The sequence below is a fragment of the Leptonotus elevatus genome, chromosome 1 (genome assembly GCF_054856555.1).
Source record: "Leptonotus elevatus isolate MCC_2025b chromosome 1, RoL_Lele_1.0, whole genome shotgun sequence".
Classification (NCBI taxonomy): Eukaryota; Metazoa; Chordata; class Actinopteri; order Syngnathiformes; family Syngnathidae; genus Leptonotus; species Leptonotus elevatus.
This window is the reverse complement of record NC_141239.1, coordinates 14,914,507-14,936,781: the sequence shown is the minus strand read 5'-3', so window position 1 is coordinate 14,936,781 and position 22,275 is coordinate 14,914,507. Positions and strand designations below refer to the sequence as shown.

General features: G+C 39.3%; 1 protein-coding gene across 7 annotated transcripts in view; it reads right to left on the bottom strand.

The window, feature by feature from the left end:
- Positions 1–898: 898 nt before the first annotated feature.
- LOC147181003 (partitioning defective 3 homolog) overlaps positions 899–22,275 on the bottom strand; it is a 171,696-nt gene continuing 150,319 nt past the window's right edge. For 6 of the 7 annotated variants that reach the window (XM_086076408.1, XM_086076433.1, XM_086076449.1 and 3 more), the window contains 3 exons: positions 11,400–11,529; positions 8,448–8,584; positions 899–6,070 (listed from right to left, as the gene is read on the bottom strand). In XM_086076408.1, the coding sequence (XP_085932534.1) occupies positions 5,707–6,070; positions 8,448–8,584; positions 11,400–11,529 (631 nt within the window). In that variant the 3' untranslated portion in view covers positions 899–5,706. The other variant, XM_086076457.1, reaches the window with a different exon arrangement.

Below are 22,275 nucleotides of genomic sequence, written 5' to 3'. Positions count from 1 at the left end.
GACCACGCTTAATGGAAAACTGGTCATGTGATGATCTTTCCACTACGCTGATGAGGCAGATGGCGTCGTCGTCTTCCCAGGTGACATCACTTTCTCCTCACATCTGCTTCCAAGCTGTTGACACATGACCTTCACCTGCAGGTCGTCCATGTCTCTTCCTTCCTCACTGTGTTATCCGGATGGAAACCATTTGAACCTCAGCTACTGCTACACAGCGTTTTGGATCACATATCGCCACTGTCGTGCGGAATCCGAAAACCTCCAAAATGACTACTATTCAGGAAATCAAAGAATAAAAAAAAAAATGACATTAACAGCAAGCAATAATTATAAGGCATGGCTTTGTGAGGAAAGGGATGGAATTTTACACTTCTCAAACATTTTCAGCATTCAAAACGGTTAATAGATTTGTTCTCGATCAATTTTAAACACTTTCAATAGGTACGCAACACGTAAGAATAAAGTAAAGACGGACCAATAGTACTGAATTGTAAAAAAACCCATTACATTTACCATATACAAACGGTGTTTCCGCCCAACAGCGACAATATGCTAATGAGGCAGTAGCAACTAGCAACGTTGGGAACAATGACACCAACAAGTTTTAGCATTGCTGCTAACATGGCTCTATCAAAATGGTAAACCTCAATGCTGCGATAAAATAAGCTAACAGTGGCGCTATCAAAAATACTAAAAATGCAAATAACAGTGATAGCAATGTTGCTAAAAGGGCTACCAATATTGGTAACAATTTACAACAAATATACTAATGTTCAAGACAACAGTGGTGCTAGCCATGTTGCTAAAATGATATTGTCGTAGGGCTAGCAATACTGCTAATCAAGACACTAGCATGATTGCCAACAAGAGGACATGCCAAGTGACAACAATAACAATGTTAGCAAGAAAGTACTTTTTATTCTACATTTTGATATGTACACAACAAGCGACTTACGATAACATGACAAAAGAAAAATAAACAATTGCACATCAGCTTCCACTTTTCATCCTACTTAAAAAAACAAACCCAAAAACTCAGGATACAAACATCGCTCCAAGGTGGCCTACCTGGGCACAGTGGCGCTAATAGTCCAAACAAAATGGAGAAAGGAGTACCGGGATTTCATGAAAATACTATAGTATTAAAAAGACTAAGCAAAAGTCGTATCCTTCTGCTTGTAAAATGTGACATCATCATCATCATCATCAGGCACTTGGCTATGTTGCACTCCATTACCGAGACGACCGCAGAGACCTGTTTGCCATCACATCCACAAACAAACTTCATTTTGCCTTTTCAACTTTTTTACACGCACAAAACAGAGAAAAGACATTAAAAAAAAAACTGACAAGTTTCACGTGTTCAGAGTAATATGTTGATGCTAACTAGCGACCTAGCCGAGCCTGGAACGCAAAGCATGATGGCAAAGTTCAATTCAAAAACTTTTATGGCTTCTTTGGAGAGTTCGAGAAATTAAACGTATTTGACTTAATACATTATTAGACATTTCTCTTCATGTTAGTAACTTAAGCTTAGCTAAGCTTTTAGCAGCAGCAAAGGTAATTATTTTGTCAAAAACAACATGGAATGACATTAACTTCAATCGGGAGTAACTGACGTGATTAGCAAAGATGCTAACAAGGTGGTCGCGTAATTGGTAAAAAGGCGCTAGCAGCGTTGACAACAAAGACATTAACAGCGGTCCTATCAATTTTATCCACAATACTAACAATGAGCCTCATTCACCAACAGCGCATGCACACAAATGTATGCTTAAATTTGTGTGTACTCTCGCTTGATGCACAAATCAGGGATTTATCAATATTGCTTCTTGAATTTGTGCGTGCTCTGTAAACAAATTCAGAATAATCTCAGACTATGCGTTGGCATATAAATAGGGACGTTTTTGAAAAAAACTTTTAACACATCTTTTACCCAAAATGCATGTGTTCAAACTAGTCACTTATCCATCCCTTATCTGAACTGCTAATCCTCACAAGGGTCGCGGGCATGCTGGAGCCTATCCCAGCTGTAAAAACTGTAAAAAAATAACACTGCAAATGTGTTTGTAAATATGCAATCGATCTTGAATGTGTCTCGAAATTTACAGTTGACAAGTGACAAACGACCATCAACAACAGGCGAGCAAGTTATTCTTTCAAAACTTTGAGATAATCTGAATTATATATTTTTCATCGCTTAAATGCTAATTTCATTAAGTAAAAATGGCTGTTAGCTGTTCTATATTGTTACAATGTATTTTAACAACTTCTGCAGTGGTTGCTCATTCTCAGCTCTGTATTGTATTTTTTTTTATTTGAGAACCACATTCTCAAAATTATACATTTGAATTAATTAAATGATGTTGTCCGTTTCTGTGTTTAGCAAGCTTTCCGATGACACCAATCTTTTGAAAATAGGGTCATGGTTAAGTTATTTTTCTCTTGCATCTTTAAAAACCTCACATCCACTATACGTGTCAAACAGATGGCCTGTTTTGCACATTTTGTGCTGAATAAATTCTGATGAACTCACATAGGCATGGCGGTGAGAAAAAAAAAAATTGGCCGGTATGCACGTGTCATGAATCTGGCGGTGATTTTGCCAATATGCTGCACTTGTGTGCAGAGTAACAACATTTCCATGCATTTATTAGTGAATGGGGTCTAATGACGCCAACATCGGTGCCAGCGACGTTGCCAACAATTATGCTAACAATCAATGTTACTCACAAAGCGCTAGCAGTGCTCCTAAAATAGATGCTAACAGCGGTGGGAGAAACATGGCGAACAGTGATGCTAACAAGGTCCTGACAATGTCACTAAGAAAACATTAACAGCTAACAAGGCCACAATGAAGTCGCTAAAAGGGTGCTAGCACTGTTTTGTGTGTTAGCTGACGACACATGCTAGCTAGCTAACATACTAAGGCCCGATTGTGTCAAAACGAGCTAATTTGTGGTCGTATTTGCTTCTTTCTTGTGATGCGGGCAGCAGGTGGCTGGCGATGAAAAATTCAGTGGAGAGAGCAGCTCGTGAAAGGAAGCACAGGGGTGGGGGAGGGGGGGGGGGGTTGGTTAGAGGAGGGTGACAATGAAGTGGGAGAGGGGGAGGATGATGAAGGCTTGGAGGTAGGCTAATGAACAACAACATCGACAGCCCGGAGCGGCAAGCAGGCCAGCGTGTCGAGCCCAGAGTGGAGGGGAGGATTAGATGGGGGGGGGGGGGGGGGTATAGGCAGCACATCAGAGCTGTCAACACTTCCTGGCAGAGCCTCCTCCACAGAGACAGCACCTCATTCATTATTTATGAAGGGGGAGTCCCCCTTTTATCCATCTCATTTGGGAGACAAATCTTATTTTGGGAGAAGGAACAAGAAGTTGACCGAATCAGGACATGCAGGTCGCGGCGATTAATACGTTAGCAACACAAAAGCCAACACGAACCCTGTCCGTTTTCTCTTGTCTGGGGAGATCTCTTCTTGTGGAAGCTGGAAGAAGACTGAATGTAGCATAGCACTGAATAGGAAAATAAAAATATAAACCTTCAGAAGTCCGCCATTGTATTCTTTTCTCAATGTCAAACTCTTATTTAGGTAAAACAGGCAGTAGTAGCTTGATATGCAGGCTACATTGGTTAGCATGTTAGCATAGCATCGAGGCAGAGAACACTAATTAAACATCAGTGGAAGAGGAAGTTAAATGTAGATATGTAGGCTATGCTGGTTAGCATGGTAGCTTAGCCTTGAGGTGCAAAATAAAATGAAAACCCTTCACTCTGCACATTTTTTCCTATTAACTCTTTGACTGCCATAAACGTTATAAAACGTTTAGCATAAACCTAGGGAAGGGCGCCGAGGACGTTAAAAGACGTCCCCTATGTTTTTTTGTTTTTTTTTCAAAAACGGGTGCAGGAAAGCCTTGGGCAGCTGTGCTGAAAGAATCAGGCTGATCTGATTAGTCAAAGACTCGTTTTGGCCCCTAGAGGGCAGCGATGACTCTCTTTGCACAAGGTTGGATGGGCCGCCCACCGTGGGCGTCAGTAGAAGACGTGAGGCGGAGCTAGAGTGTTGAGGAGACAATGGCTGATCCAAGCCACAATGGCTTGACCAAGCAACCGGTTACAAGCAGCTCAGCTTGAGCATTTTTTTCAAAGACGGAAAGCATCAATCAATACTAAAAAGCGCATTGATGTCAACGATGATGATGACAACGAGCTCTACGCCAAAGTTGGAAGCTTTGGCGTGACTGTTATGAACACGTAGTAAGCCTCACGGCTAAGCGCGGCTAGCGCGGCTAGCGCTGCTAAGGCCGGAAAACGCGCACAATAGCCGGCCGGGTACTTCTACACAATCGGACATTCGATCGGGCGATGGAGAGTTGGCATCGACCAATGCAGATTGATGATGATGATGAAGATGAAGCTCTACGCCAACGTGACTGTTATGAACACGTAGTAAGCCCCACCGGCAAAGCGCGGCTAGCGCGGCTAGCGCTGCTAAGGCCGGAAAACGCGGAGCTGCACAAGCGGACATTCGATCGGACAATGAAGAGTACCCCGAGTCCAATGCATATTCATCGGAGGAGCGGGTACAGTCTGATCACGGAGAAGACACTGTTTCTGGACTACGATGCCACCATGAATGGAGTGGATAAAATGGATCAGAACATCTCCGACCAACCCGGTATAGCAACTGAAGGACACGGGGAAGCGAGACGTAACACCACCGTAACGTAACCGTAGCATGATCCTGATATTAGACGTGATGACACACTGCAGTATATACTTGCTATTCCCCGGAAAAAAACGGCCTGCAAGAAAGTGGCACACGCGAAGAGGCAATCTGTTGTGCAAATGCTGTTACGTCTCTTTGCACGCAGGAGAGTGTTACAAAAAGAAAAACTGTCGTTGAAACATCCACATATTTGTAAATAGCACCACAGTTGCACACATTTGTAAATAGTTTGCCAAATTGTTGTCAAATTGTTACACTGTTGAATGTAAATAAACGTATTTTGCTATCAAAAAACACTTTTTCATTCTTGGTGGTAGTGTTTTATAGAAGTAAAGCACTATTTAGGTGTTTGTGGCATCATTCATGGACAAAAAGAAGTGTCAAATTCACTAGAATGCATGAAATAATATCGTTTCACTAAAAGCTTGATTTCTCCGTATTTTGGTCCAACACGGGCGAAATTGGGTCAAACTAACCATTTTCTATTGTTGATTACTAAAGAACGGAATAAGGTAGAAACAAACTCTTTTTTTCTGATGAAAGATGAAAGTCCAATCTTTCATTTGGTAGTACGTGTGTTTCCATAGTCCAAACAGAACATTTTCTGTGGACCTTGAAAATCAGTCAAAATGCTTAAATCGGCTGGCACTGGCGGCATCCCTTTTCTGAAAACGTCTGGCAGTCAAAGAGTTAACTCTTGTTTTGGTAAGATGAATCATTAGTAGATCAAATGTCACGATCCAGGCAAGCTAGCATGTTAGCCTAGTTTTGAGGTGGAAAACAAAAAAATTTGACGCCAATTGTCGCCAGGAACAAAGATGAAGACAAGGCACCAGTTGTGTGCGTCAATCCATGCCTGGAGGGAGGTTCGAACAACGGGCCGCAGAGTTCCAGTTCACAGAATGGATACCGTTCACAAGCGTGTCTCAAAATGGACGCCTTGGACTCGAGGCTAAGATGGGCGCTAACCCTCAGGAATAAAAGAGTCGTCCTTTCTCCGAGCCGATGCGGTTGAGTCTAGCGAGCTGCGAGGGCGAAGGCGGCACGTCGTGGCGGTACGGGCCCTTGGGGGATGCCACCGGGGAGGCCAGCGGGTCCCTGGGGGAGGCCCGGTCCTTGGCCTCCAGCTCTCGCCGCCTCTGCTCCTGCCGGAGGAGCTCCTGTGCCTCCAGGAGGACCCTGGCGTTGACGTTGGCCACGCTAGGGAAGCCGTTGCGGGAGCTTTGGTAGCTAGAGTAGCGAGGATTGTCCTTGGCCGTCTGGAAAACCTCGCCGGCCGGGTACGACTTTTCCCAAGAGTCCTGAGAGATGGAGCTGGGATTCTTCCGGGGTTGGCTGAAAACCAAAATGAACCCAAATGTGAACATTTAGATTAAACAGTGGAAGTTTACTCTAAAACTAGTCATGAAATGAAGACAATACATCTTGTGTATTTCAAACAACCACACGACTCTGTTTTCCGCTAGCTTAATGCTAATAGCCTAACACAAAATGCAAAACAAACACAATAGACAGGCTAACAAATAGCATCAATAGTCACAATGTTATGACACTTCAAGTAACAGATTGAGGTAAAAATCTGCGATATAGTGGCCATACTTTATTCTTATACTTGCACAGGGTTTTAACACACTTCATAAAGTTATGAAAACATAATTCTTAAAGCATTCCTTAGTGCTTGTTGTCACTCTCTTGTGGACAAGAAATGTATTGATGATACCAATTTGAAGAAACATGAAATAGTTGAAATAACTATCGAATTTTCAGAAAAAAAATAATTAATTATTACCTTTTCTTTAGTAATTTTGTGTCCATGATCAAGGTTGGGTAATCCAGGTCCACAAAGTAAAAAACCCTGCCACAGATTGGCTTTAGCCGCAGGTGCTTCTACTCAACTGGCAGCTAAACGAGCCTGTTGAGTTGAAGCAACTGCGGCTAAAGCTAAGCTACTTCAGGGTTTTTACTTTGCGGACCTAGATTCCCCAAGCCTGTTCACAATAACCTTCCCCAAACTTTTCATTCATTGCATCGTATTTTAAAACGGCTAATAGTAACAGTTTGCAGCCAACAAAGAAACTGAAAATTTATTATATTGAGGAAATGTTCATAATTTACACTTAACGGTCCAGTGCACCTACGTTAGGGAACCCGTGGAATTGCAGTTAAAAACAAACAAAAAAACATCCCACTGAATGCAAGTGCGGCTTTGTAGTAGTAATACTGCCAAACCCAAATAGTATAAATAAATACATAAATAATAAATAAATAAAGGAGAGGAATGTCAACATGAAGGAGCGCCACCTGTGTCACCCCCTAGTCTACCAACAAAGCGTATTTATCAACCAGCATGAACTAAACACATAATAGGTTGTTTTGTTTTTTTAATTTAAAAAAAATGAAATTGGGTATTTTTTTATGTTGTTGTGTAGCTTACATTGGTATTTTAACTCATTTACTGCCATTGACGACTATAGACGTCAAAAATTCATTTTAACCATTTCTGTTAGTTTTAAATTTTTTCCCACTTTTGTTAACATAAGTATGCAAAATGAGTTTTTTTTGTATTAGAACAGATATAAAATTTGTGATTTGTGAAGTCATGTGATTAATTACGTTTAAAAATTGTAATCGCCCAACGCCTCAAATTTTTAATACTTTTTTCTTTAAAAAAAAAAACATAAAAAATAATAATATTTAAATCGAGAGTTAACTAGTGAATTCATGCGATTAATTACGTTTAAAAATTGTAATTGCCCGACGCCCCAATTTTTTTTCCCAAAAATATAAAAAAAACATTACAAATTTATTTTTTAATTTTTTTAAAGAAAAGATTATTACAAATTAGGGGCATCGGGAGATAAAAATTTGTAATTGTAATTAATCGCATGACTTCACTAGTTAACTCACGGTTTTCATACTCTTGTTAACAAAAATGGAAAAAAATTGTTGAAATGAATTTTTGACGTGTGAATGAGTTAATTTGTGGTTAAATATGAGTTGTCATTAAGAATGGAACATCTTGCTTGTAATGTATGAAAAAGGGACTGACCCAATAAAAAAAAATTGTAAAAAAAAAAAAAAGTCGTCGCCCTCACACACGTTTCTATGTGAGCATCAAGCGTACACGTCTTATTTTCTTCCTTTCAAGGGACGGGGAACGCCGCTGCCTTCGCCGCTGCCGCTATCTGTTGCTGCTCGCTGAGTCGCGTCAGAAAATAGAGCTCGGGGTTTCTTCTCCCGCACGCTCCGACGCTTTACTATCTTCTTGGTCGTCACGCTCTCATTTCATTTGGACAAAGACGGCCGTGCAGGAGCATCACGGCGGTGAGCGCGCACGTGACAAACATATGAACATGTACCAATAAACATGAACATGCAAGAACATAATGAAACATGCACTCATGTACACAGTCATAAACGTGAACCTATACGGGTATGCATTAACTTACATGACATATACAGCTACATGAACATAGTGCCTTGCAAAAGTATTAGCCCCCCTTGAACTTTCTGACCATTTGTCACATTCCAGGCTTCAAATATGATAAAAAAAAGAAGTCATTTTTTGGGGGCAAATAATAAACAACACGTGGGACACAATCTTTGGGCTAATACTTTCGCAAGGCGCTGAAATTATACGCGAACATACATGAACATCAACATACATGACGCAAAGAAATGATGGCGCATTCATTAAGTTTTGTATTCTTACCGTGGCAGCGAGCTGTACTGCCGCTGAGCCTGAGTGAAAGAATCTTCCTGCCTCTGACGCTGCATCTGAACCTCCACCGAAACAGAGTGACGACCCGGCTGCTGCCCCGCCGCCGCTACCGGGCTGCGACCGTTGGACTGGAAATTACATCATATGACATCGTCATTATGCGATATTTGGAAAATTGACCAAAATATGTAAATAAAGTCCATTTGTCATTGTCATTAAACAATTGCAAAGAAACTTTTGACCTGAGATATGTACATCTAATAAATAAGAATTTTATTTTCTTTTTTTAAAGATATTATTTCAAGGCCATCTTGCCCAGTTCTACCAACAGTCAAAAATGTCACTTAAAAACATGGCCTGTACACTCACAGGTTTTAATATATTGTTTTATTTTCGTTTTTAATTTTGTTCCCACCAAAGAGCTAGTGATTTTTTGTTCACAATACATCTATAGAAGAAATATTTGTTTTGATTACTTTATTTTTTGATTAAAAGTTATAATGCTAAGAAAAAATGACATAGTAGAGGTGGAAAACAAAAACAATCTTAAAATCAGAAAGTACATTTTTGCAGGTGAGAATGTGACTTAAAATACGGTCTGTAATTATTAAAAAAAAAAATATTTTTTAAATGTTATTTTCCAATAAGAGGAAGCACATTTTTACACGTTATTGTATATAAAGAAATATTACTATTATTCCTATGGAAGTTGATTGAAAGTTAATGCTGGAAAAAACAACATTTTGAAGCTTGTTTTGGCATCATTTGAAATAAAAGCAAATCTATGAAGAAAAAATAATCAGTTGAAGTTGTTATAAAAAAAAAAAAAGTAAAAAGGAGTTTTTATTTTAAAACCGCATTACAACCGTAACTGTCAATGAAACTTTTAGATATTTTATCTATATTTTAAGTTGTTTTCATATCATCTGTATAGAAAAATAAATATTACTGAGGAACTTAATTTGGGAGAAATTTGGTATCAAGAAGAATAAAACACGCACCAAGTGGAAATAAAAACACAATTTTATTTCAATGGCATAACCTAGCCTGACAGTGAAGTTACACGCAGTCACTTACCAGACAAAGATGATGTCATGATGTCATAATGGTGGTCAGGTGACAACAAATAAGACAGGAGGGGGTGGAGTGAAGGGAGAAGCATGCCAGACAACTTGGACACAAGTTACTGAGGATGATGATGATGAAGATGTTAGTCAAGGTTAATTCATGGACTTCAAACAAAACATCACGCCCATATAAGGACACGGGTTGAACTCCACCTCCATTTCCTGCACGACGTTTGCAACCTGGACAAGGCATGGAGCAAATGCTTCATGATTTTTGCTACAAAGCCAAAACAAACATGCTCAGGTTTGACTTAGGTTGAAAACGGCTTGGCTGCAGCTTAATAAGAATAATAATGCATCACTTCTCAGTAAAAAATTGGTTCATTGATTCATCATAACGAAAATAGTATTTTACCAATACATTACTAAACACATTTTTCACTGTATTAATGAATTAATAAAATATTCATGGTGTTCAGTGAAGGTGCTTTTTTAAAATTAAAATTTTCCATTATTTTTTAATGTATTATTGATTTGTCCCCAATAAATAATAGATAAAACAAAGAACATTAGTAAAATAAGACATTTTATGTATACATTAAACATATTTGCATTCATTTTATTCATTAGTGAAATTTCATTTTTAAATGTACATTTCATTCATTTAAATAATTGGTGAATTAATTATTGGTAATAAAATAAAGTCAGAAACTAAAAGTATTTTACATATAAATTCACTTCATTAAATAATTGGTTAATCAATGATAATCAATTTTGAATTAACTTCAAATTTAAAATATTTTAGTATTGAGAAACTATTTTGTACAAATGGTTGTTGGTCACTGTGTGCACTGCAATTGGCTGGATGGATTTTCATATTTTTTCCCTTTCAGCTCATTTACAAATTATTTGAAAAATCTAATTTTTCCTGGAGCACTCTTAGCATAACTAATAATCAATTATATAGACCAAAAACCACAGAACACAACCATATTAAATGTCCTAAATCCGAGCAGGGAGATTCCGTGAAAGAAAAACAAAAGTCCCAACACCTACGTCAAAAAAGTTGTCATTATCACAATTCATTGCTTTTGACAAGCATGGGCACTTCTAAAATGTTGTTGTCATTGTTCTAAAAAAGTCAAACGTGTCAGAAAAAAGTTTTTATTACGCAAACACAAAAGAGAAGAGTTTTTCGCCTCTCATTGATCGGAAATCTAAAAGACAGCACATCGACAAACATAAAGAACTGGATATTGAAAATGTTGACTAAAAACACAATTGCACACCACAAAAGTCAAATTGTGTCTGCTGTTGAATATCTAAAAAGGAAAGCGAGTTCCTCTCATAATAATTTTAACATTACGACAGCACACAAATATTTCACATTCAAATTGGCTCAGAAATACAAATACACGTTTGATCATTTTGCTCATTAAAAGCGTGAAAAGGCAACAAAAAACAACTGATACGAGTTGACGAGCACACACACACACACACACACACACACACACACACACACACACACACACACACACACACACACACACACACACACACACACACACACACACACACACACACACACACACACACATTATTGACATACACAGTTCCTCACTTACACATTCACGCAAACACATTTCGCTCAAAACACATTCACAGAAAAGCTGACAACTTGGTGGGCGTGTCCATGTGGATGATTGACAGATACAAAGGACCAATGGGATTAGTGATGTGAGCATGCCGACAGTCCGAAGGGGTGTGCGCAAGCTTTGTTAGCGTCGGGATGATGTTCGGTCAAGGCTCGTCGACGGTTAGTGGTGGTTAGCGTCCTGTCGCTAACCGTGTTAGCGGCCCGACTTCAGACACTCACCCATGGCTGCTCGAAGCTGAACGCGCGCCTGCGGTCGTCGTCAGCGTCGTCGTCCGGAACGTTTTGCGCCTGCTGGAACTCCTGCCTCAGCTGCTGTATCCGGTCGTGGTTGCTCGGGGCCACGCGGTTACTAAAAGGACACACACACACACACACACACACAATGAGCAGTCAGTATGTGTGTGAGAGTGTGTGTGTGTGTGTGAGTCTGATCATTGGAGAAAGAAGCATGAATGAGAAAGTGACTGTAAAGTGATTGAGTGTGAGTCTAAGAAATATAGATGACTGAGAGTTGCCTTGAGGGTGAGTGTGTGGATTTGAGAGAGTAACTGAAACTGAGAGTGAGTGAGTGTGAGTACTAGACAATGAGAGTGATAGTGTGAGAGGGAGAATGTGTGTGTCTCTATTTGAGTGAATGTCAGTCAATGTGTGAGTGTATAAGTGAGTCAGTAAGTGTATGAGAGAGAGATGAGGGTCTGTGTAAATTCCTGAGAGTGCCTGACTTGAGTGAGTGTGAGTCTGTCAATGTGTTTGAATTAGTGTGCTTGTGTTTGTGTGTGTCAGTGTGTGCATCTAAGTGTGTGTGAGAGAGACAAGTGACAAACTGTGAGAGCGTGAGTGTGAGTCTCAATGTGAGTCAGTCAGTGTGTACGTTGGTGTATATGCGTGTTATTGTGAGTTGAGTGTGAAAGATAAGTTAGTGATATTTGTGTATGTGTGAAAGTACATGCATGTATGTGCGTGAATGAAAAAGACAGAATAATGAAGTTGTGAAACTGTGGGTGAATGAGAGAGTGCATGTTTTTCAATGTGAGTGCGAGTTTGTGTGAGTCAGTCAGTATATGTGTGAGAGATGTGTGAGGTGTGTGTGTGAATCTGTGACAGTGCACGTGTCTGACTTTTGTGTGTGTGTGTGAGTGTCTTACTCTGAGTCTGTGAATCAGTGTATATGTGTGAGAGAGACGTGTGAGAGGAGTGCATGGATGTGTGTGTGAATCTGTGACTGATGTGTTCAAATCAGTGTATATGTGTGAGAGAGATGAGTGAGAACTGTGAGAGTGAGGAAGCTGTGAGAGTCTCTATGTAAGTCAGTCACAGTGGGTGTGAGATGAGAGTATGAGAGAGATGAGTTAGTGTTACAGTGTGTGAATGTGTTAACAGTGCACCCATGAGAGATAGAATAGTGAGTGCGCGAAATTGCGAGTGAATGAGAATGCATGATTCTCAACGTGAGAGTGAGTTTTGTGTGAGTGAGGGCATGAGTGTGAGTCAAGTAAACAGTGGTCAACAAGACAGTTTGACCCCGTAACAGAACATTTCAATTGTTTGAAAAGCTTCCTGACTTTTCATGTCAGCGATCGTCAAATCAGACGGCACCCCTAATCAAGTGTGCATATCAATGACATAATTTATGTAAACAAGGCGTGGAGACGTCGTAAAAGTGACGCTCAAATTAACCAGCAGAAACACTACTTTGTGCTGCATTTTCAAATATGCAACATTTTCATGAGGACAAAAATGAAATTCAACAACAGCTCAGCCTTCATTTTAATTAATATTTTTTTTTTAATTAAAGGACATTGTAATTAAATGTTTAATTAGGAGAAAGAGGAGGATGAAGTCATGGCATGTTGTTGAACGCTAAATCAAAATTGAGGAACACAAACTAGACAGACACACACACTCACTATCACACACACACACTACTCTCACTTTATTTTAATTTTTTTTAACGTGCTTTAAAAAAGAAAAGAAAAAAAAGATAAGCACTTTGAGATGTGTTCGTGGCGTAACGGAAATAAATGATGCTGATGTTTGTGCTTTTTACCAGCGGGTCCTTTTGGTTGCGTGTTTACTTTCAAGCGTTGACTCACCGCCCGCACTCGACGGCGCCCGTGGAAGTCGTCCGCCCCCGCCAGGCGCCGCTCGCCGCCCACATCCAGCGACCGGGCCGCCGCGTTGCTTTCAGAAGGCCGGTCGCTGGCGGGCTCTCGGCGGTCGGCGAGAGCGCAGCCTGCCGAGCGCGCTCAGATGGCGTGCCATACGCGCTAACTCGCGCTTAGCCTTTCCGCCGCTCCCCGCTCGCGCGGCGACTGCTCAACTGTCAACTGTCCAGTCGCCAGGATGGCCCGTGTCCATTCACAATTCGCAATTTGGGTTACAGTTTTTAATAGTTCTCATTATTTGATGTCATGTTTGTTGCTTTGCTAATGTTTCTGTCAAAAAGAATGGTAGGCAATCATTTTGCAATATGTTGTGCTTGTGGATGTTCTCATTCATTCAAGTCATTTCTATCTCATGGCATTCAATCGCTCTCGCTGCTTCAAACATTTTAGTCAAAACATTCGGTGGATTTCTTCTTATGGGTTTTGTTCTAATATTTATGCCTTTTTAAAATTATTTTACATTATAGTATAAAATATTTTCATAACATTTTTAGATTTGTTTTTTTAACATATTTTTCCAAAACGGTATTTGTATTTTACACCGAAAATATTCCCATGTCTCTCTCATTTTATTGTATTTCATTGTCAAATATCTTTTCTGTCATATGTATTTTTCATTTATTATTATTATTTATTTATTTTATTTTTAATATTTTTTATGTATTTATATTGCAATGTATCGTATTTTTCATATATATATTTTTTATTTATTTCAGGAGGGGGGGATATTCTTTTGTGCATTTAATGTGTAAATATTGTTTTTTTTGTACTTTTTTTTTTTGTTATGAATTAGTGTACAAAATGAGAATTTTGACATTTTTACAATATATATCAATAAAAAAAATTGCCTAACACCTTTATTTGTTGAATATTTAGAATGATTGTCTTCCATTTTTCTTGTAACATTATGACATTTTGTTGTCTTGCTGTGCAGACTTGGATTGGATTTAAAATTGAAATTTATCGGCCATCCGCGGAAAGCTGAGGAGAATCCGGATGACCCGCGACTCGACGTCTTGTTGATGCGAGCGCCGTTAATCTCTCGGCGGTGTTAACACAAACACACCTTGTTCAGCATGCTAATCCTTGGCTAATGGTTAGCATCCATCCATTCCCGCGTGTTCCCGTTTGGAAGCAAAACATTGCCCCGGTAACGCAGAATGATGATTGTACAAGGCAGCAGCAAGTGACACGTTTTTGCCATTGGAATTCTATTTCATTCAAATATTTTTTTACTTTTACAAATATTGTATTATTTTATTTAGTAAGTGTTAATTTTCTTAGTATAGTTTTTAGTTTCTGTTTAGTCGTTCTTAAAATTTGGCAATTTTTCTAGTTAATGTGTACTGTATGTTTAATATTTGTTTGTGTAATATGTTTGCGATCTTTGTTAAAAATGTTACAAACAACCCCCCCCCCCCCACACACACACACATTGGTGTTTTTTCATCCAATATTTTTATTTATTTAATCTTTGCTTAACATTTAGAATTATTTTTGAACATTTGGTTTACTATTTTGGTATATATTTTTACATTTTGTTTAGTAATTCAGTAGTTTTAAATTTTTCAGTATTAATTTGTTCCAAATACTTTAGAATTTTGTATTAATTTATGCTTGTAATTTTAACATTCGTCTGCTAATGTAATATTTTGTAATTTTTATCAAATTTTTTCATCTAATATATGCATTTGCTTTTGATTGCGTATTTTTTATTTTTTTTGGTTAACATCACATACACACACACACAGATTCGTGTGATATGTGTCACATGACCCAGGCAGCTTGTCGGTCACCTGGGGAGACAGTTACCAAGGCAACAGGGCTGCGATGTCACTTGCCGGCTTCGCTGCGGCCCCTCCGGCTGGCGGGCTGCAGCGTGACAATCGGTCAGTGTGTCAACCAGCACCAGCTTGAGTAGAGCGCCGTTAATGACTACACGTCACACTGATAAACGATTTCATGTTTAAGGCATTTCTTTATAAAAGGTTTTTCAAATTCTTGAAAATCAACTTTTTTAAAGTTGTTCAAAATAATTTAAATATATATTAAAGTCCTTCAAAGTGTTGTTAAGGTTCATCAAAACACAAAGTTTCTTGTAAATTATTTGACATAGTTTAAGTAAAGTTCTTCAGTTATTTTGAGTTTCTTTTCAATTCTTTTAAATATTTAAGGTCCCTCAATGTCCTCGCATGGTAACTGGAAATGTTTACAAGACTTACTCAAACGGTCAGGTAGCAAAATGGAAGGGTTTGTGAGGTATTTGGGGGTCAGCAGTAGACCATCTTTAAGTCAGCCATGAAGACCTCAATGTCTTTGTCTACTCAAGTGAAGAAGTCTCTTGTCGTTTATGATCAAAATTCATCTTAAAAACAACTTCATTGAAAGAATGCTTTGACTTGTGTCAAAGCTAACTTTTTTATTTATTTATTTGGCTTGGTCACAAGTAATCATTTTATAATTTGAGTGGGAAAATACTCTGAAATTCCAATTCTTGAATACAAATCTGCCTTTGGAGATAATCTGAGAGGCACAGTACTATTTATTCCCCCCCCCCCTTTTTTTTTTTACACTAAACAAACCAGACCTGCACCAAACTACTCTAAATTTGAACAATCAATTTTGAAGAAACAAAAGGTACATACTAGACTACTTGGGGCATTACTGTTCGATTTCTGTTATCACTTATCTGACACCAAAACCCATCATTCCCAAATCATGACAGCACACACACTGAATCCAATCGAGCAATATTTTTGAAGGAGACAACAGGCTAACAACAGATTTCCTGCTGCATAAAAATGACTACAGACTACTTTGAAGGGAATAGACTCACTGATTGTTCTTTTTCCGACATTAAACATGCAGTCAGACATTATTACACAATGGCACCACACCAAATTAGTCAAACAATCCAGTTTAAAAAAGTTTTTCAAGCAAGAGCTTTATTTCCCCCTTTTCTGACACCAAACAACTAATCAGCTATTAACCAATGATGTCAGAGCTCCAAAGAGTGTATTTTAATGATATTTTTCAAGAAAGAGAGATGACATATTTCAGAGAGCTAGACGTCTTACCCCATAAAAACAAGCCTCCCCCCACCTTGCCGTCAAGGGAACGACACAGGGCGGGCATCAAAGATGGAAAAAAAAAAGTCAAAGGGTGTCAGCGCACTGAAGCCTTCACGCTTCACGCCATCCCTCCAGAGGACGTCTGCTGCTGTCTGGAGAAGATATCCCAGGATGGAAAGCGTGTTTGAAGGCTGAGCGGGGAAGCAATGGCGGCGCAAGATAAAGGAAGCGAGGAAGCGAGGATGAGTCCAAGGAAGGAGGAAGATAGTAGAAGTGCAACAGGAAGGAAGTTGGAAAAGAGAACAGAGCAAAGCTGCAAACAAAAAACACGTTCCGGTTGCGTACATTCCAACCTCCTCCCTTAGCTATCTTAAATATTAGTAATCGTCAATTTGTCAAAATTATTATTATTTTTTTACAAAGATGTCAATGGAAAATGTGGTTTATTTTTGTCTCTGGCCTTTAAGCATCAGATAAAAAAAATAATGTACTTATGAAGCAATTCTCATCGGCTGTTATGATACGACGGCGTATTAGGGCCACGTAAAAAAATATATTTTTTAGAGGGCGGGGGAAATATTCCAAGAAAAAAACTCGTAAATTTGCGACTTTATAAAATGGCAAATTTGCGAGTAAAAAAAAGTCACGAGAACTACACGTAACGTACTACTCGACTGTTTGTGCCAATACTTTTCAGTCGGGTTTCCAAATGAGGAGATTTTAATTGCTCTAGCATAGATGAACCATATGATGTTAAGCATTGGGCTCTTTGAAGCGTTGTGTACGGCCACTGGCCAGCGACAAAGACGCCTGACTTTGCAAAGGTCCACACCTGGACGATCAAACATTAAAGTTAATTTGTTAAAATGTATATTTACTTGTACATTTATGTTTCCAGAATTATTATTTACACGTTCATACATTTTGGTATTTTTTTTGTACAAGTAATTAAGTTGATGTGTCGAATCTGCTGCTCTCCGTCATTCACTCGCATTTACCTAAAGTATGCTAGCATCTGATTGGATAGTGTTAGTCAGCTGATAGGGGATCAGGAAGTGTTGTCGCTCTAGCTGTGGTGAATGACGAGTAAAGTTTAAATTTAAGAATGAATCCGTATCTATCCTGCCTTTTCATTTTATAAACAGTGCCCCATTAACCACCAACAAATCCTCACATGACTAGACTATAGCTACGCTACGTGTATTTCTCATACGTTTTTTCTCTCACAAATTTGCTACTTTATAAAGTGGCAAATTTGCGAGTGTGCTACCTTTAACGTAGCATCAGCTGTCAAGATAAAGGATCATCTGTGGTCAAAATTAATAGTGTGATTAATCTGCGTTAATACATGATTAATGCAATAATTTTTTGTGATTAATTAATTAGTTAACGCTTTAACTTTGACACACTAATACATTAATAACAAGAAATTGGGAAGTGAATACTTCAGCATGCAGACACCATAAAACACTGAAACGATGCAATATCTCATGCTGAGTCAACGACCAAAGAATAGAGATGTCTGACAAAAACCATGAGATATGAAATGTTGTCCATATCGTACAGCCTTAAAATCCAACCAGTGAAGGCAACTACTCGCAACTTACAGATAAAAGGAGCTGGGTCACAGAGTCATTCCTTCGGAAATAGTTGTCTACAGAAATAGCGTTCGGCTTTGTTGCTAATGAACTTTTGAGTTGAATAAATGCACACAGAAAGAACTACAACGTTTGTCTTTTAGATTTCACGATGAACTGCCGCTTTTAAGTGACAGAAAATATTTCTGAGCACTTTTGCAGTTGTCACAACGCCACTGTTAAGCCTGAAGAACATTGGTTTTAGGTTGAGAAAGTATGCCCCCCCCCCCCTCCACCCAAAAAAAAGGTAATGCCTCCCACTGTAATTTATACACAGAAAATACTGTGGGGGGAAAAGTGAACATTTTTGTTGTGTTTGTGGCATGAAGCATATTATCCTGCTGGTTTTAAAATCACTTGGAACTTCTTCTTTTTTTTCTTAAGCCACTTCAATTGAATATAAATCAATCAATACATTGCTTGATAAAATACAAATTTTCTATCTAGTCCCACCACCGTCATGTTACCATTGAACTCTAAGAAGATACGGAAATTTTGATGCGGAAAGGACCATCAAAGGCGTAAAAAGTTTCCGGTTCTTGCGTTTTCTTTGCTTTTTGCATTGAAAAGATGGCGAGAGGCACGGAGCTCGCCGCGGAGCGAACGACATGCAAGGGTGGATGAAATGCTGCAAGCAAATATTTTATAGATTACACAGACGGAGGAGGAGGAGGAGGCTGGCGAGGGCCTCAAAGAGATTGGAAAGGATGGAGTGGGGGCTAACATGCTACGTCATGGTTAAGTGATTGAAGCAGGGAAGAGGAGGAGGTGGTCAGGGTTCAGACTACGTTCTGGCATCATGTGAAACCAATCCCTGGAGAACACACTGGTTGCTTGATGGCAAGCCAGGGGGGTCATAAATAAGACATTAAGGAGATTGAGGCGAGTGCGTGGGGAGCGCGGCTGGATTTAAGTGTGCCACTTCTGTTGTTAGTTGTGCGACCCAGTCATATTTCACAGCCATGGCGTCTAATGGCTGCAAAGCTCTTCACATGTGACTGACGATTTACGGCATGGTGGCGCATCGCTACCTCCGGGGCCGCTGTTCAGTCGGTCGCCATCAGGTGACGTAGCCTTGCATCATAGCGGCAAATCACGCCGCATTGCTATGCTCGTAAATCTGTTGCTAGAACACACTTACAGTGAAAGCCTCGCTATTGGCGTAGGGGTTAGGGTTCACGAGAGCAAATGTTATCATTGTGTGTTTTGCTAAAGTACAATAGTGGTGAGTGCAATTTTTTCACACACACAAAAAAAAACATGTTAAAGGGGAAGTAAACCTGTTTTTTTTTGGTGACAATAATACGTTCTATGCAGCCCCACTAGTCTAAATAAGGTATTCTGGTTAATATTGTGTTAATATTAGTTAAGAAGCAAAATCCAGCCGTTTTTATCCATCTCAGGGGGCGGCCATTTTGCCACTTGCTGTCGACTGAAGATGACATCCCAGTTGCTCAGGGCTCAGGCAACAACCAATCACAGCGCAACTTCAGAAAACAGGTGAGCTCTTATTGGTTATTGCCTGAGCCCTGAGCAAATGTGATCACATCTTCAGTCGACAACAAGTTGGAAAATGGCCGCCCACTTTTTGGTGCTCAACTCATATTCCATAAATGTAATATTATATATATATATATATATATATAGTGACATATAACATATTATTGTCAAGAAATGCTTAAGGTGGACTTCCCCTTTAAAAAATACATTTTGGGTGTTTTGGGGATTAGAACCAATTAATCACGTTTCCATTCATTTCAATTGGGACGTTTCCATTCATTTCAAGCCCTATGCTTCATGGTGCTTCACTGTAAACATCCCTGAAGCGCTTTTGTATGAATAGCCGTTCTTTTGAGTGATAAAAGTGCAGCAAGTAGCACGCTAGTTAGCGTTAGCAAGTTAATGGCGCTTTCCATTGTGCATTATCCTTGAGCTAGCTATGTTCGGGAAACAAGCTAAACAAAATGTGTTGGCATTTAAGTGGGCATGTACGTTGCACCTTCACAACCTGTACAAATACCAAGTACGACTATTCAATTAGCCGTCGCTTTGCTGGCATCTCTGGATGGTAGAGAAAGAGCACAAAAATCACTGCAAGTAGGTGAGTTTTTCAGCAACTATTTGAGTTAGGTTCCACACAAAAACAAAACAAGAAAAGGTGAATTTGAGAATGGTAAACAAAGAATAGGTAAAATTCAAGTAGATGAAATTGCGACACAGGTACATCGAAACAACATAATGCTTTCGAGTACAAAGCATTATTAACAAGCACCTTCTTGTATCACTCCACCCACTAACACACCATTTGAACAAAAACGAAACCACAACAAATCCTCTTCAAAATTTTATGTAATTTCCATGCAAATCGTGACCCCAAATGCAAATAATTTTGTTGCATGGGGGGGGGGGGGGTGGTGGTAATGTCATGCAGCACAAAAATGACTTTCACCTGAAAGCACCCACTTGACATGGGCAAAAAGTTGCAAACCAACCAGTATTTACAAAAGCGCTAAGGAGCTACGAGCTAGCCGTACCTTCTGTGAGCGTGCGATCGCTGCGTTGGTCCACGGAGCATGAACAAACATTTAAACACAGCTCAATGTTTCATTCATCAGAACAACTCCAAAACTTTCACAAAAAAGTATCGAGGAACCATGCTGGAATTCAAAGAGGAAGTCATTTTGGTTTGGATGGCGCGGAGGGGAAGTTTGACGATTTGGCATAAAACACAAAAGTCAATCAGGTTTTTATTCTTGAAAATTAGCAACATGAAATTTAAGAGGCATTTCTATCGATCGAGTAGACCTACAAAAATGTCTCAAAGAGCCACACTGGGAAAAAAAACAGAAGGTCTGCCTTTTGCGTTCATTTTGCTCATTTTGTCCATTTTCAGGGATCCTTCTATGATTAGAAATTTTGTCCGATTGTTTCCAATTTTCATCCAGTAACTAGACAGATGAGCAACACTAAACTGGGATTTTTTAATTTTTAATTTTGTTTCCGTCACTGTGTGTGGGTGGTGCGCAGTGGTGGATTATTTATCCATCTATTTATTGATTGATTTTACTAACTTCGGTATACTTGCATATCATGAGTAGGCCTTGTCTCAATGTCTCAAGATGACACGCCCAAAACAACACAGAAGTGTTCCACTATTGTTAAAAGCATCAATGTTTGCATCATTTTGTCAATTTCCAAAGGTCATTCAAAGACAAATCTGCCAGATATTTTTCTTACTTAATTAAAAGGAACCCCGACTGTCATGAAAAGTTTGCTCTATTTGATTTATTTGGTTGTTACTAACATAACTATGAGATTCATTTTTCAAAAATCCTTTCCAGTTTATTACAGCGTTCCTAAAGAAACAACATGCGATCGGGAGAGTATGCTCTCGTCATTCACCACACGCATTCAAGAGTTTTGATCAGCCCTTTGGGAACGCTACGGAGGTGTTTCACATTGCTCGGCAGAGAGCCGCCGCCATTCTACGTCACTACGCACTGAATGCATTGCGATGTAAATAACAATGGCGACGTAGGTCCAAATAAAGTTTCTACAAAATGTATTAAACTGGAAAGGATTTAAAAAAAAAATATTATAGTTATGTTAGTAACAACCAAATAAATAAAATAGAGCAAACTTGTCATGACAGTCGGGGTTCCTTTTAACATGAAATTTGGTATACATGTCTGGCATGAATAGACCCTCCAAAAAGTCTTAAGAACCCATTCTGTAAAACAAACCACAAGTCTTTCATTTGGTTACAACTCATTGCGTCCAACGTCCATCAGTGCTTAATAATATAACGACAGTCACATGTGTCATAGTAACATCATTGATGACTCTTTCCAAACCAACATCGATCACGATGAGTGGCTGCCAGTTGTGTGTACGCAGCTTTTAACCATTGATCTCATCATGAGAAATATGGAAGATGAGCTGGGCGGCGGACCGTTACAGCCCATTGATCCGTGACAGTTTTTATTCCCCGACGGCCAGCGTGACCGCGACCTGCCCCTGGGCTCATTAGTGTAAATAACGACCAATCAATACATGTCGCACTTCCTGTGGAAGTCCTCTTTAGACTTGAGTGATGCCGCAGCCCCACGACGTTAACGGGCGGTCAATTCTAACGATCAATTTCGACAATTAAGACCCGCGGTATACACTTGAATGTTTGCATGAACAAGAAGCTGAAGAAGGAGAAAAGATGAGAAGATGG